The sequence below is a fragment of the Eumetopias jubatus genome, unplaced genomic scaffold, assembly GCF_037043125.1.
Source record: "Eumetopias jubatus isolate StellerSeaLion01/CBP00866 unplaced genomic scaffold, mEumJub1_p1.0 scaffold_12, whole genome shotgun sequence".
In the NCBI taxonomy this organism is placed as follows: Eukaryota; Metazoa; Chordata; class Mammalia; order Carnivora; family Otariidae; genus Eumetopias; species Eumetopias jubatus.
In genome coordinates, this window is record NW_028274818.1 from 78,807,053 (window position 1) to 78,824,096 (window position 17,044).

The 17,044-nt window shown below is 47.0% G+C and overlaps 1 protein-coding gene across 1 annotated transcript in view; it reads left to right on the forward strand.

Moving 5' to 3' along the window:
* Positions 1-17,044, forward strand: part of SNX29 (sorting nexin 29) — a 507,012-nt gene that overhangs the window by 49,600 nt on the left and 440,368 nt on the right. The window contains exon 5 of the mRNA XM_028117489.2: positions 14,091-14,271. Coding sequence (XP_027973290.2) covers positions 14,091-14,271 — 181 coding nt within the window. The remainder of the gene's footprint in view (positions 1-14,090; positions 14,272-17,044) is intronic.

A 17,044-nucleotide genomic window follows, 5' to 3' on the forward strand; every position in this document is an offset into this window, starting at 1 on the left:
GCTTGTGCCTTCTTGCTAGGACATAGTTACTTGGGGTTTCCAACGTGTATTCATTTCCTAGAGCTGCTATAACAAATCTGCACACCCTGGGTGACTTAAAACAACAGGGAGAAATTTATTCTCTCACATTTCTAGAGGCCAGGAGTCCAAAATCTAGGTGTTGGCAGAGCTGACTCCTTCTGGAGGCTCTGAGGGAGAATGCATTCCCAGCTTCCAGTGGTTGTCAGCCGTCCTTGGTGCCCCTTGCTTATGGTGGCTTCACTCCAGTCTGGGCCTCTGTCTTCCCACAGCCTCTTCCCTCTGGGCCTCTGACTCTGTGTCCTCTCTTCAGAAGAACAACAGCCTTACTGGATTTCGGCCCACCCTCCTCCAGTATTACCTCAACTTAACTAATTACATCTGCAAAGAGCTTTTTCAAACAAAGTTACATTCTGTGGTTTCAGAGGGACATGAATTTTCGGGGGACACTGTTCAATCCAGTGCATCCTGGATCCCTGACCTGTTGACCAGTTTCCGTCCTCCTCCACTGGTTCTGAGCCTGAACTTTTTCCCTTTCAGACTTTATGGGAATTCTGAAAGCCCTGCTTAACTTCTCCTCAGAGGAACTCTATAGCTGGAAGAAGCCCCAAGGGCCAAGTAAGGCTCTGAATATAGGGCTTCTGTCTGTGGACTTGCCTTCTCTCGGGGGTCTGGGTTCTTTGTTCCTTGCCTTTGTAGTGCTCCCAGGTCCTCGGTTTTGTTTTAATAACTGAATAATTGCCTAGCTTTTTCAGTTGTTTTTTGTGGGAGAGGTGGTTTGATCTGGATTCATCCTCCAAAGCTGAGCATGGCCCCTTGAAGGCGCCCAGTGGCCACCTTTTCCTCTTGCTGCGTTGCGGCCTGCGCATGGCTTGTCTATAAATCAGGTGCCCGGTGTTCCTTCTGTGATAAACTGTAGCTTGGGAGAGGGAGCTTGCAGGCAGATTTCTTCCACTTCTGTGAGGTTTTTAGCCAGTGCATGCATCCATCCCTCATTCCCAGGTTGGCTTGTTTGTCTGTTTTTTTGTTTTGTCCCCCATTCCCAGGTTGGCTTGTTTGTCTGTTTTTTTTTGTTTTGTTTTGGTCTGTCTTTGGTTTTGGCTTAGAAGTCAGGTTTTGTTTGTTGGTTAGTTTCTGTGTTTTTTGACTTGGGGAGTTTTGACCCAAACATCCCTGAGTTATGAAATGTTGGTAGCATGGACGTGATTACAAACAGGCTGCCAGCTCAGGTTTGTCCTGTCAGGCACTGTTGGTGGGCGTGGGTGTCCGTCCCCAGCTGAGATCCCCTTGAATAGATGGTGCCAACAGGTGGGGTATGCAGGACTCAAGAGAGGCTTGGGATGAGGTTATCCAGTGTGTCTCCTTTGGGATTCAAGCCCCAAAGGCGAGAGTTGGCCGTGTCCAGGGGAGCTGTTTCCTCTTCCTTGGACGAGTGGCTGGATTTATCTATGCACGTGATTGATTTGGTGGCAGTGAGAGATGGGAGTCTGCATTTCCAGAATCTGGTCCTGCAGTTTGTGTAACTTTCTCTTCTAGTTATGCAAGTTTGTGTGAATCATTACAGCAGGAGTTTGTTATTTCTTACCCAGTAGCTCTGTCCCTTCTTTCTTGCTGATAGAATTGATTTTGTTCAGATGGTGGGTCACCAGGAGCTTCAGGCCTGAAGCTAACTCCAGGGGGAGTGAGTCTAGAGCAGATCAGGCCAGCCATAATAATTATCAGCCTTCCAGTAGCTGTTTTCAGAATAGACACTAGATGAAATTCTGACCGAAGGGAAGGAAGAAGTCCGCAGAGGGCCTTCTGAGAAAATGTCTTGCTATTTGAATGGAGACATAAGAGAAGACTTATTTTATGGTGTTGGGTTGTTGTTGAAACGTTTGGAGCTGTGGCAATGATCCTGTGACTATGAAGGGGGACAAGTCTGAGGACAAAAGCCAGTACACCAAGGATGGCAGCTCAGAGAGATGGGAAGTACCTCGGTAGTGTCACCGAGCTTCTGAATTAACCACGTCTAGAGCTGCCCTATCTCTGGACTGAATGTTGTTTGGGACAGTAAATTTCCTAATGTTGGAAGCCATCTTGAGTTGGATATCTGTTTACAGGCCTCCAGAAACAACCTAACTTACACAATAGAGGAAAGCAAGACAACTTTAATAGAAGTCAAGGCCTGTGGTTCAGAAATGAGAGGAAAGTCATGACTAGCCTGTTAATCTCGGAGACGACGCCTGCATGTTTTCTGCTCCTTTTTGATAATCTGGCTGACCACAGGCCTGGATTCCTTGTCTGCTGATGACTTACACTGAGCAGCTCCCGTGAGCCAGGGGATTGGTTAGACCCTCCGTTCATTGTTCCATTTTATTTCTGAAATGACTGTGTGTAGTGAATGAGGGTGTCCTCGTTTTACAGATGAAGAAAATAAAGCTCAAAGAAATGAAATCATTTTCTTAATGCTCCAGACCTAATAATTGTGGCAGAGCCGGGTTTTTTTTTTTTTTTTTAAAGATTTTATTTATTTATTTGACAGAGAGAGAGAGATAGCAAGAGCATGCACATGAGTAGGACGAGTGGGGAAGGGAGAAGCAGGCTTCCCGCGGAGCAGGGAGCCCCACGCGGGGCTCGATCCCAGGACCCTGGGATCATGACCTGAGCCGAAGGCAGACGCTTAACGACTGAGCCACCCAGGCGCCCCAAAGAACCAGGGTTTTGATTTAGGTCTGCATGGTTGTGACTCGGAGGCTCCAACTTTTTTATTCACGATGGCATGTTGTTTCCAGGAAGAGGGCTCTCTGAAAGACCTGTTCCCCCCCCCCGCCCCCCTCATTTGAATTCATGAGTAAGTGAATCAGCAAGTATTTTAAGTTATGAGCACTTAGAGCAGAGGTCAGCAAACTGTGTCCCTATTTTTATAAATAAAGTTTTATTGGAACACAGCCACACGGGTTCACCTACTTACTATGCATGGCGGCTTTTAGGCAGTTGTGACTGAGACCATTTATCTTGTAAAGTCTGAAGTATCTAATATTTGGCCCTTTAGAGAAGAAGTTTGCTAATCCCTGTTTTCGAGAACAAAGGACAGGGGATTCCACTTTACCTTATCACACCATATTCACTTGTCTGTTGTCTGCATACCTCACTGGATGATAAGCTTTGGGACTGCAGGGCATTATGTCTGTTTTACTTCCTCTTGACTTTCCAGCTCCTGGCATAGCATCTGGAAATATATCAGTACTTCAATAAAAATATACTTATATTTCATGATTTCAATTGGCACAGTATCGTATTGCATGATTCCCGAGGTACCTTATACCGGGATCACTGCAGAGTGCTACAAAGGAAGTGATTAAGTTTGGAGGAAAAGAGCCAAGATTGATTTTTAAATTTACTAAAAATGAATTAAAAGTGACTGAGAGCTGCGTAGGCTTGGCTTGGAATTGGAGGATTTTACCGATGTTGGATGCCCAAAGCAGTCAATACAGAATGCAGTGTGGAAAAATGAATTATTTTCGTTCTGCTGGAGAGAGGAGTTAACGCCTGTCTTTGTTTGGGCTGCCGTAACAAAATACCACAGACTTAAGGAGCTCATAAACAGCACGTTCTGCATGGAGCACTGGGTGTTATACGCAAATAATGAATCATGGAACACTACATCGAAAACTAATGATGTAATGTATGGTGATTAGCAACATAATCATAAAAAAATAAAAAATAAAAACATGGAAATATGAAAAGTAAAAACAACAACAACAACAACAACAACAACAAAAACCAGCAGCAGTTTATCACGTTTCTGGAGGCTGGGAAAGTCCAAGATCAAGGCACCAATGTGGTTGAGTGAGGACCCTTTTCCTGTTTCATAGCCAGTGTCTTCTCACTGTGTCCTCACATGGTAGAAGGAGCAAGGGATCCCTCTGGAGCCGCTTTCATAAGGACGTAATCCAGTTCCACGAAGATTCCACCTTCATGACCTAAGGGTCCTCCAAAAGGCCCCACCTCCTAATACCATCATCTTTAGGGGTTAGGATTTTAAGATAGGAATTTTGGAGGGACACGTTCAGACCGTAGCAGTGCCATTTCATGACCAAACCTGGTGACTTGATGTTCTTGTTAATGTCTAATAGATCATCATGAGGTGATGTGTTGGCAGTCCATTACAAGGTCATAGGCTTGGTTCAGAACATACCAGAGACACACCTGCTGTTAATTGAGCTGTCTGTCCTGTAAAATTTAAGTGTCTTCCTTGTCTGTTCAGCAGCCCTTGGCACCAAGGACCCTCTGACGTTGAAACACTGTTTCCCCCTCTTCTGGTGGCCACAACGTCCTGGGATACTTGCTGTTTCTTTGTTCATCCTTCTTATGTATCATTTCTACACCCTCAGATATTAACTATCATTCATCTTCAGACTCTTCTGTTGCCTCTTGCTTCTATACATACACCTACTGTCTGAATTCCTAGGTGAAAATTGCTCTCCATGTGTTGATTACTTGAAGTTCTACCTGCAGCCCACATCACTCCCTGGGGTCCTTCCTCTTATGTGTCTCTATCTGGATGTACCGCAGGCTCGTCACAGGTTCCAAGACTGAATCCTCCTCTCTAGCCCTGTTTGCTCCTGTGATCCTTCCTTAGCAAATGGCTCTGCCCTTCATCCAGCTTTCCTGGACAGCCCTCAGGCTTCCTCGCAGCCTCCTTGTCCTTCCCCTCTGCCCTGTTTTATCCTTCTGCCTTCCATCTCCATCCTCCCCAATCCACTCTGCACATCCTGCCAGTCTGGGGGTGGGGTTCTTCAGTGACCAGCCTGTTCCCTGCTCCCTCCTTAAAGCTCTGTCATGGTTCTCTTTGGAGTTGAGACAGGGGACACACTCCTTGACACGGCTTCCATGGTCTGTCCCCTACCAGCTTTGTCTGTCTCTGCTCTTCCTCTAAACCCTACCCCACACCCAGGGCTAACAGGCAGCTGGCAGGTAAGACATTGCAATACTTATGTCCAGTTGATAAATAAGTCATGACCCGGGTCCTCTGAGTTCCCCTCCTGCCACACCCCCTGCCTGGGGAACCCCTGGGACCTCTTCATAAGTCAGCAACTAAAGTGTTAATGCTGGACACGCTGGGGGAGAAGGTCTTTAGTACCCCTGTCTTTTCATTGCTCAGGGAGCAGTTTAGGTAGTTAAATCCTAAATGTTGAACAGCGTGCCTGGTTTCTATAGTCCTGAAGCTGTCAAGTCTGGAAGTGTTCTTTGTTCTTGCCCTTCTGCTGCCCTCCTTCCTCCAACCCTCATTCAGACACTAACTACTCAAATTTTTTTTCTCTCTTTAAAATTGTGGCAAAGTATACATAACGTAAAAATGACCATTTTAACCACTTTCAGGGTACACATTGGATAACCATCTCCACCATCCATCTCCCTGTGTTGAAAGTCCATCCGCATTAAACACTGCCTCCTCATTCTCCCTCCCCTAAGCCCCTGGCACCTGGACCATTCTCCTTTCAGTCTCTATGGTTTGTCTTGTTTAAGTACTTCACATAAGTCAGGCTTACTTATACTCCACATACCTAAGGCTTATTTCCTTTGCCATAATATCTTCAAGCTTCACGCATTTGTAGTACATCAGAATTTCTTTCGTTTTTAAGACTGAATGGTATTTCATTGTGTGTACACACACCCACACACCACTTTGTTTATCTCCTCATCTGTGGATGGACACCTGGGTTGCATCCATTTATTGACTGCTATAACCTGCATGAACACAGGCATAGAAATATCTAATCGAATCCCTGCTTTCAGTTCTTTTGGATAAGTACCTAGAAGTGGAATTGCTGGATCAGATGGTAATTCTGTTTCACTTTCTGTAGCGGCTGCACCAGTGTACGTCCCCACCAGTAGCGCACGAGGGTTCCAAGTTCTCCACATCCTCGCCAACACTTGTTGTTATCATATATTTATTTTTTGATACTAGCCATTCAGATGTGAAGTGGTATCTCATTGTTTTGATTTGTTTTGATCTCTTCTCTCTTGAAATTTCAGATTTCATGAGCTCCTCACCCAGTGCAGCTGGCCTGTGTTCCTTCTCTAGGTGTCTCCTTTCTACCCCCCTACCCCCCAGCCCTCACTAGTCCTGAGTCCTTCTCTCATCAAACGAATTTATGGCACTTCCTGCTTTTCTTGACTGTCTCTCTTGATGGGGTCCTGGTCAAGGACTGGGTTTATTCTCGCTCTTCCTTGTAGCTCCAGTGTATTGCAAGGTGCCTGGCCACCAAAAAGGACATTCAGAATAATGACTCCAGGACCCAGACTTGAGGACATGCTGCTCCTTGTCCCAGGAAGCCAGACCCCACCCTCTGCTGTCTGTTCGTCTTCTTTACAGTCAGCTGAAAGCAGGTGGTATTAATATACACCCAACTGTAAAATTAGAGAAACTGACTTCCTTGATCCTCATTGGGGATTTTTGAAAACGGTTGATTGCATTTAACTCAAAGCAGAATTTATATTTTGCTTCATTAGGTCACTTTGGGTAACAATTTCATTTCTGTAGAAAAGTATTTTTGGAGGAAGCTTCATGTGCCAGGAGAAGCCTGGGCCCATCCTTTTGCTTGAGAGGGGAAGTCCACTCCCCTACCCTCCCATCCTTGTATGGCTTTCAGTTCCTTCTTTTGTGTTTCTCTGTCGTATTCATGAACTTGCAAATCAGCTAGTTCTGGTACTAGAGACCTTGGAAGGATGTTGGTGAAAGATTCAAAGAAAAGACTGAGTTCTATCCAGGGGTGGTGATAAGAATGTTTAACAGCTGGTTGGGAACTGCTGGCCTTAGGGAGAGGGTCAGAGTCAGAGTGCTATCCCCCATGGGCTAGGTGTTAATCTGTGAGTTCCTAGGTTATGGGGATGTCCGCAGGGTTCTGGGGAGGGTCCTTGACAGCTGGGGTGGCCGAGGGCTTGGACCAGTGGCTACTTACTAAGGGGCAGCAAACTGTCCCAGCATTTTAGGATCTCATATAGCCAGACTGTTGCCTCTTGGCCAAGGATGACTTCTGGCTGTTTTAAAGGTGTTTGATCCTAAGGTCTAGTAAATTAAAACTAGTAATTTTGGCCTCAGAGTTGTCAGTTTTTAGTCCATAATTATCTGGCCTGTTGGATTCATGGGTCCCTTGCTTAGTTCCTGTCAGCCTGAAAATGACTCTTCAGCAGAGGATGGGGTACATCCCTAAAAGGAAACAAGACACAAGCTTCTGAAGTCCTTTGGCACTAGAGAAGGTTCCCACTTTATAATAAAGGAGGTGCTGTAGACTCTTGTAGACCACCGGTGAATGCTAAGTGTGCCCAGGTCCTGGGATCGAGCCCCACGTCGGGCTCCCTGCTTGGTGGGAAGCCTGCTTCTCCCTCTCCCACTCCTCCTACTTGTGTGCATGCTCTTGTAGACCACCGGTGAATGCCAAGTGTGCTACGCTGAGTTGTTAAGAGCTCAGTGCCCCAACTTCAGGGCCAGGCAGATGACAGAAATGAGTGAGGCAGGCCCGCTAAAGGCACCTGGGTTGGTGGAGACTGTGAGTCACCTGGCTGCTGCAGGGCAGGCTGGGAAGCGTCTGGGGGTTCAGGAAGAAGAGAGATTTCGATGAGCAGTGGGGTGGGGGTTCACTCTTTTGCATAGAGTGGTCAGAGACCGTCTTTATGGGACTTTTGAATAGAGACCTTGGGGAAGGAGGGAAGTAGCCATACTGTTACCTGGGGAAGGAATCCTGTGCTGTTCAGCAAGTGGAAAAGCTTAGAGTCACTTGCCTCTGCTCTCACATTTATTCTCTGCCCTTGCCTGCAGACTGTTTCCCAGGCTCCCTTGCCCACTGTCCTCCCGCTTAGCCAGAGGAAGGTGGGAGGAGGAGGGAGGCTGGAGCATTTCCTCCCAGCTCCAGGGGGCATGTCTAGCAGTGCTGTGCTTTCTCTGTGGTCCGTGGACGTTCCACGTAGCCTGCAGGTCAGGCCGCGGTCTTCTTGTTTCACTGTTCTCCTTGGTGCCCCTGCCACAGGCTGGCTGTTGCCTGGTGAGTCTGTATGTAGGAGTGGAATTGCTGGATCGTATGCTAATTCTGTGTTTACCTTTTTGAGGAACCACGAAGTATTGTCAACAGTGACTGTACCGTTTTACAGTGATACTTTTTTTTTTTGAGTAGAGATGGAATTGCCTTTATTTCTCTGCAACTGAAATTAACTCTGCTATTAAATCCCCTTTCAGCTAGTTCTTACACTCTTAACATTACCTCTTCCTTCTGTTCCTCTGGCTTCAGGAATGGGTTGGCTTTCTGACATTGGTAATCTTTGGGTGGCCTCACTGTGTCCTGTTGGGCTTTGTAGCTTGGCCAGAGTCTTTGTAACAGATGCCCTGTGTTCGGTTCCTTCAGTGCTCTCCTGGTGTGGTTTCTGTTCATGGCTGGGCAGGCGCTCACGTGGAGCATGCTTGGCATGTTGGAGGAGCGTTGAGGAGATCAGCGAGGCTGGAGCAGGGCGAGTGAGGTGGGCAGTGGCAGGGGTGCAAGGCCAGAGGTGGAGGAGGAACCAGGCCACCGATGGGCAGTGAGTGGCACTTTATCCTCCTTGGCTGCTTTTGTTTTCCTGATCTCCACCCACCTCCACCAAGATAATTGGCACCTGTTCTGTGGAATCAGCAGAGATGTTTTGTTTTTAGATTTAAATAGACTGGAGTCTTCAAAAGTCATACAGTATCTCAGATTATTGTGCATTTATTCATTCTTTAAAAATCTGCCAAGTTCTGGGGCACCTGGGTGGCTTATCTTTATTTAAAAAAAATCTACCGAGTTCGGATTATAAACTTTATTTTTATTTTTTAAAAATATTTTATTTATTTGAACAGAGAGATACAACGAGAGAGGGAACATAAGCAGGGGGAGAGGGAGAGGGAGAAGCAGACTCCCCGCTGAGCAGGGAGCCCGACTTGGGGCTCGATCCCAGACCCTGGGATCATGACCTGAGCTGAAGGCAGATGCTCAACTGACTGAGCCACCCAGGTGCCCCTGAATTATAAACTTTAAAATGGTGGATTTTATGTTAAGTGAAATTCACCACAATTAAAAAATTAAACCTGGAAGGGGCTAAGTTACCTTCACTTGGCAAGTTTAAGTTTTTTTCTAACTGAAAGGGAATTTAATAGCAGAGTTAATTTTAACTGCAGAGAAATAAAGGCAATCCTACCTCAAAAAAAAAAAATGTATCGATGTAAAATGGCATAACCACCATTGACAGGAGTTTGGTGGTTCCTCAGAAAGGTAAACCTAGAATTACTGTCTGATCCAGCAATTCCACTCCTAAATACAGACCAGAAGAATTGAAAGCAGGGACTCAAACACACTTGTATATGAATGTTCCTAGAAGCATTATTCACAAGAGCCAGATGATGGAAAAACCCAAATGTCTGTTGACAGATGAATGAACAAAATGTGGTATATACACACAGTAGGATATTATTCAGCCATAGAAAGAAATGAAGTACTGATAAATACTAGGGCATGGATGATCCTTGAAAACATTCTGCTAAGTGAAAGTGGCCAGATAAAAAGGTCCCATATTGTACTATTCGACTTATATGAAGTATCTAGAATAGTCAAATTCACAGAGACAGAAAATGGAATAGAGACCCCTGGGGGCTGGGGAGGAGGGGAGAATGGGGGAGTTATCGTTTCCTGGGTATGGAGTTTCTGTTTGGGATGATGGAAAAGTTCTAGAAATGGGTGGTGGTGATGGTTGCTCAATATTGTGAATGTACTTAATGCTACTGAATTATGCACTGAAAAATGGTTAGAGTGGTAAATTTTATTATGTATATTTTACCACAAATTTTAGAAAGCAAAAAAAAATAAGTGTCAAGTTTACAGACTTTTTACAAGTCTTTATTAAACCACACTTCCTGTCTTCTGGTTTCAGGAGGCAGTCCTGTGGCTGGTTGGGAGAGGGCCAGGTGACGAAGCTACAGCCCCTTCTTGGGAACTCTGCTTTGCTGATCCATTTGTGTCTTGTAGTCAGGCTCATCCAGATTTGGATGTGACTAGGATTTGGGGGGCACTTGTGCTCCCCTAAGTCTGAGGCTGGAATAAGGGAGCACTTGATGGCCTTTTGTTCCTGGACTCTTTGATAGCATGGATGGGTGATTCTGTTAGTGTTTTACTTAAAATCCATTCCCCGTTTCTTCTTTGGCTTAACAGAACCTTGATTTTGCTCAGGGCCGTGGGATGTCCTCTAGGTAATAGATCATGAGTGATTAAGTCAATCTTGACATTTTATATCTCTGTTCCTCTTGGTTTTCTGGGCTTACCCTTGCCTGAAAAAAAGGGGTGATAGAGCTGGTTTTATCTTGTCCTCTTTCTTCTTGATTGTGGCTATGATACCCAGGGTGGTGGCAGTCCTCTGGAACCGGGGCAGGGGGGGTGGTGAAGGTCAAGCGGTTGGAAATTCTGCCCATGACAGTGCCTTTGAACCAGCTGTCTACCTCCAGACTAAGTCTGTGAGAAAAAGAAGCCTTTTTTTGTTTACAAGAAGCCTAGCTCCTTGTAGTTGGGTTTTCTGTTTCTCGTTGAGCAATGCTGTCTTGTTTTTATTTCGTTCTGAGGGATGCATTTGCCACTTGGATGCTCAGAGGCACTGCTCAGTGCCTGGAGTGTTGCCCCTCCTCCATAAATGTCAGATGACTGAGGAATGCACCCTATCACACTGCATCAGGCTTCTGGTCGCAGGTGACAGCAAGTCACTTAGACTTCAGCAAACAAAGGGCACTTACTAACTCAAGTAACTAAGAAAACTGGAGGGTGAACTGGGTTTAGGGGCTCCACATCCCCCACATTGGTCTCTATCTCTCAGCCCTGCTTCTGTCTGGGTGGGTGTCTTTCCCAGGTGGGTGTACTCCACAGGAAAGGGAGGAAAAGGGCCGAGTGGCTCCAGGTTTATGTGATTATCAGAGCTCCTACTTCTAGAACAGTAGATGGCAAACTTCCTCCTTAAGGGATCAGATAGTAAGTATTTTGGGCTCTGTGGGCCACAGATACCTGTAGCAACTTCCCAGTGATCACTCTATAGCAGGAAACCAGCTACAGGCGGTATGTGTACAAAGGGCATGACTCTTCCAATAAAACTTCACTTACAAAGACAAGTCGTGGGCCAAGTTTGGCCCTTAGACCATTGTTTGCTGACTTCGGTTCTCGAGGGAGCCAAGGTCTCTCCTCTAGTGGTTTAGGTAGAAGTTGTGGGGAGAACCCTGTGGTCCAGGGCTGGGACTAGGGTGAGACCAGCGAGGCCCTCACTGCAGCCCCAGAATTTACAGGAGCACCAAAAAACTCAGCAATCGGGAGCCTAACATTTTCATGCAATATTTTTAAAAAGTCAGATTAATACAGAAAAAAAATCATGATGCTCAAAATAATAAACAGGGTCAGGCGGGAAGGTGGGGTGAGGGAGGCCAATTGCGGCACACCCCCTGGCTCGGCTAGGTGATTGCCCAGTCCAGCTTACCTGTCCAGCCCTGCGGGAGGACAGGTTTGTGGTGCTGAAGGCAGCTTCACAGGGACCCAGATGAGAATGTCTCCTCAGGGTTTTTGTCCTCCAGAGTATCTAGGCATCTCTTATAGTCGAGTGAGGCCTGTTAGAAACTTTGCCAGAGGGCCTGTGGTGTTAGCTCCCCTCTGTTAACAAGTGCCCTCGGAGGTGGTTTGCATCAACAGCCCCTTCAAGGCTCTTGTACATGTGGGCAAATGGCGTTCAGGCATCTGGAGAACCAGAAGCCCTCACCCACTTCTGGAATGAGGCTCTGGTTTCATAGCAGCAAGAGATCAGTGTATGCCCCAAATTAAATTATGGACGCTGCAAGCGTTAAGTGGCAGCTGAGCTGCACTTGAGATAGACCACATTAATGCTGGCAGTGGAAGTGGACCCCCACTGGGTAATTCTCACCCTTGCTGCGTCACTTTGGCAGGCTGGGGAAGGATTCTGTAGCACTAAGCAATTTGGGAAATTGAAAGGTGAAACACACATCAAGTGTTTCATGTGCGTTCAAGGTCAGAGGGAGGTCACAGCAGTTCTCCAGAAAGACCAGATGCAGGTGAGAGTCACCTGATTTGAGTCATGACAGAGATACAGATGGTTGTTTGGCGTGTTTTGAAACAAGTTATTGGCCTGCCGGCCCTGGATATCGCTTTCACCATTACCCCCGTCCTGGTTTGTGAGAAAAGCACTGAGTGAAAGAAAGGCCGTTACACATTTGTGTGGTCTGGGCTGATCTCCTGGGTTTGGGAAGGGGATTTGTGTGGCATTTAGGGATTGAGACAGAAGGGAGTCCTGAGTGAGCTGCTGTGTTGGTTTTTCCAGTCATTCCTGAGCTGTTTATTTAAACTGATCCCAGAGGTCGGCTTGATCCACAGATACGCGTATGTATGCATTTAGTTGCTGTTAAGAGGAAAAGGAGAAGAGGAAACAACACAGTTGCTCTCGTTTGAGAAGGTTGTCATTAGGTAGATGGCGGTTGGTCATCATGGCCTGGCCATCGTGCTCGGGCTCTCCTTCCCTTTTCTTCAGTCACCCCAGGATCTCTGGGTGCTTCTGTACTTTGGGGCTTATTTGAAGGGAGAGGAATCGGAAGTGTAGCATGACCGGGTGAGTCACCAGGGTCATTCTCTTGATTGATCTCTTCACCACTGTCCAGCCTGCTAGGCTGGAAGCTTCGTTAGGGATGAATCCTTATTGTCTACCTGGTAGCTCACAGCCTTGCCCAGTCCATGGCTTCCATTAAGAATGCAGTCCATGCTAAGTGAGCTGAACTGAATTATTCGAGTGAATTTGCTAACCCGGTGTCCAGTTTATGGAGATGTGTGTGTTTACATTCTTTAGAAGGAATCTTGAAAGATCCTGTCTCTCAGAGGCGTCTATGAGCCTTTTGAGCTCCTGGCTTAGAATCCCCATCTGGCAGCAAAGACTCAGCTGTGTCTCCCTTGGGATATTAAGCAGTTGTGAACATGATCCTCTTGAAGAGGGTAGAGCTGTCTGTCACCACACAAGGCTGCCTGAGTTAGTGCTTTGCAGTCAGGCAGCCCCGAGGTCCCATTCTGCCCTACAGCTTACTAACTGCATACCACTGGGTCAAGTTACCGGCTTGGCCAGGCCTCTGCCCTCGTCTTTGATGTGGAGATGGCCTTGGTGCTTATGAGGACTGAGGTCAGATGTCAAGTCTTAAGTGCAGTGGCGGGTACTTTGCTACTGCTTTGCACACAGTAGCAGCGCTTGCTGGTGTTGCTGGTTATTATTGGCAGCACGGAAGAGGTTTGATGAGCATACGTGAAGACAATGGATCACAAAATGAGGTATATACTAGAATGAAAATTATGAAAAAAATGTCTGCGTGTGGATGAAAAAGGTAGGATGTGAGGAGATTCAATAACTACCTTGTGGATAAAAAAAACTTTTTAAGCTTTCACTTAAAGCCTTAAATCTGTTCCTATTCTCAGACATATGGAAATCCTTTCTAAGGAGCTAGAAATGAGGACAGTTATGGACAAGGAGGTTCAAAGCAGTATGTAGGGAAGATTGGCAATATATCATGTTCCCAGAGGTAGAGAAATGGTTAAAATACGTTTCATTGAGAAGCCATCAAAAATCATGTTTTCAAAGATCTTTATTTTTTAAAAAAATTTGAAAAAGATTTTATTTATTTGAGATAGAGCAAGAGCGAGAGAGCATGAGTGGGGGATGGGGGGGTGGGGGAGGGCAGAGGGAGAAGTAGACTCCCCCTGAGCAGGGCCTGACTCGGGGCTCCATCCCAGGACTCTGGGATCATGACCTGAGCTGAAGGCAGACGCTGAACTGACTGAGGCACCCAGGCGCCCCCACGTTTTCAAAGATCTTTAAACATTACAGCAAAATGTTCATGATCTAGACAAGAAACAAACCCGGATGTGAAATTGTACTCTTCAGTGTCTTCCTTTTCTATGCTAAGGAAGTAACTCTTACGATCCTGAAAAATGCCTAGGGACTATTACTCTAAAATGATGCGTGTCCCGGGCTGAGTGCCATCGTGCCCGTCCCTCTCTCTGCAGAGCCTGTGTTCTGGTTCTACGTGAAGGAGGTCCTCAGCAAGCACGAGCTGCCACGCTTCTACTCCCTGCGCCACATTGCCTCGGACGTGGGCCGCGGCCGGGCCTGGCTGCGCTGTGCCCTCAACGAACACTCCCTGGAGCGCTACCTGCACATGCTCCTGGCTGACCGCAGCAGGCTCAGGTACTGGGGATGGCCTTCTGGGGGAGGCGTAGCTGGCTGGCTAGAATCACAGCATCTGACTGCCTGGGTTTGTGTCCCAGTCTCCTTGTTGAGGAGGCATGCGGGTTCCCCTTTTATAGTCCTCATGTATTCAGCTGTGCTTGGGGCACAGATGGTTAGAGAATAAACGAGAGAATGAATGCTTGTAAAGGGCTCAGTATGGCACCTGCATACAGCAAGTACTCCGTAAATGCTTATTATTTAGGTGTGGGATGTGGAGAGAGCTTTTGTCCCAGGGTACAGCCTGCTCTTCACTTGGTGAAATTTTAATTTGGGCTCCTTTCAGATCTAGAGTTTCTTTCTCAGTAGAAATTGGGTGTTTAGTGCTCAGTTTTGTGTTTGTGTTGGGTTCCTTACAATTCCTTCTATTTTTTTAAGGTTAATCAATCCCAAACTGACTGAAAGGAATAGAGAAGCTTTGTGCTGGGAAGGGAAGTCAATTGTTATTTAAAAAGAAAAAAAACTATTTTATGATGTTTCCTTTTTTTTTCTTGATCGTAAACATACAGCTCACTCTATCAGTATAGGTCAGTTTATGCTGCTGTAACAAACAGCATAAAACCCTCGGTGGTTCGAGACAGCCACGTTTACTTCTTCCCCCGGACACATGTCTATCATGGATGAGTCGGGGTTCCCTGTCTCAGGGTCCCGGGCTGACAAGAGGCTCCCATGATGGCCAAGGTAGGAAAAAGGGATGTGGTTGAACTGAGCACTGGCTTTTGAAGCTTCTGCCCAGAGAGATACTTCACTTCTACCCACATTTCATTGGCCAGCGAGTCACGTGGCCACGGCCTAGCTCAGCAAGGTGGGGGTGTGTGGCTGTCGCATAGCTGTGGGAGGAGGGCACTGCATATGCCTCAACCGTAGTAATGTCAGCCACATTCCTTTCAGAAACATGTGACAGTGCTGTCATTGTCCTATACTCATGTTAATGACTCTGTTGGTGGCTATTACTTATGTCTGAGAACAGTAGACTAGACATGTTACTTTGTGTCACCTGATGGTGCACAGGGACCGTGATCAGTCCTGTGCGGGTTCCTTGAGTAGCTTCCACATTAGCAGTGCCCAGCTCCTAAACAGCGAGGGTTCAATTTCAGTGAATTAATCTCATTTAATTCAGTAAGCTGGCATTTCATTTGTGCCCTGAAGCATTCCCATGATTTTATATGCTGCCATGCGTTCCCTGGCTTGTCTCCTCTTCTGTTTTTTGTGCTGCTTGTGGTCACCTGTCTACCAGCAACTTGTTAGGGGTTCTGGATTGTGCACGAAGGCTCAGACAAATACTCCTGAAGTTCTCCCATTGATGGTGCCTGTGGTGCCGAGTCCGGCTGTATGCTCAGACTATGGGTCTGAAATGGAAGGCGTGGGGGCCAGGACTACTGTGCTCACTGCACCCGTGTGCTGCTTAGGTCTGAGCCCCAAGGCTGTGGACGTCTGGGTGTACCCCCCCAAGCATTAGACAGTTTTAGTTGAGGAGAACATACTCCTGTTTCTTATAGTGAATTTCCTTCTTTTTTTTTTTTTTAAGATTTTATTTATTTATTTGAATGGGGGGGGCGGAGAGAGAGCACAAGCAGGGGAAGCTGCAGAGGGAGAGGGAGAAGCAGACTCCCCACTGAGCAGGGAGCCTGACGTGGGGCTCAATCCCAGGACCCTGGGATCATGACCTGAGCCGAAGGCAGATGCTTCACCGACGGAGCCACCCAGGCGCTCCTACAATGAATTTTCATGAAGCTCTTCCCAGCAGATCATTTGGAAGTAGTTCAGAGTTGTACAACTCCGTATCAAGGTCGAAGTGAATCCAGGTGTTAACGGTTCACAGTTGAACTTACCCGAATCACTAGCCACTTACTAACTAGATGTGGGCACACCAGATTCATTCACGTGCGTGGAAACTGGCTCCAACTTTTAAAGCGTCGCAGTCTGGGGAATTGGAGGTACAGTGGCAGTGCCAGCTCGAGCGTGTAGTTTGCGCTTAGGCCGACACTCTGCTGGGTAAGCTTATCGGATGGTGGGCGTTCCTTTGTTCCGTCGTTTGCATTAAGTCACTTCCGCAGCCAGGGTGTCCCATCTCCTGCTGCACTGCAGGTCCCTTACCACTGACTGTGCTTTAGCGATGTGAGCTTTGACTCCATTAATTGAGAGTTCTCCAGCCTGGTAGGGAAGTCAGGGGTTGAAGATACTTCCTTGCTATTGCTTAGCGGGCCTCGGATACAGAGCTGGGGAGCTGGACTGGGGCACCAGCTTCAGGGCCCTGGCCGTACCATCATCGCCGGACAAGCTGGGACTAACCCTGTAGACCTTGTTGACCCCTTTCTTTCTACTGCCGCTGAGATTCGTGGGTCCCTTTTAGCTTCCCAGCCCTTTCCAGGGGTAACTTGGGCTTTTGGGTCTGCAGCCCAAGCAAGTATTATGTACAAAGGCTCTGGTTGATGGAGCCATGGAACTCTATCATTTCCTTCTATAACTCTCTCTTTGGTAGCCCAGTCATGGCACGCAGGGGGCCAGCTCAGATTTCCTGCCTGCATCTCAGAGACCTTGCTTGACTGTATGCCACCCCTCTCTTTGTCCCCTTCTCCTTTGCTGCTTCATAAATAACTGCGTTTACATCTCATGCCTATTTCAGTACACTCAAGCTCAGGGGACCAATGAAGAAGTCGTAGGATATATACATTCAGTCCTTTGTTTATTAACCGGAAGCTTCGGCTGGGCAGAGACCTTGGGTAGCCACTCT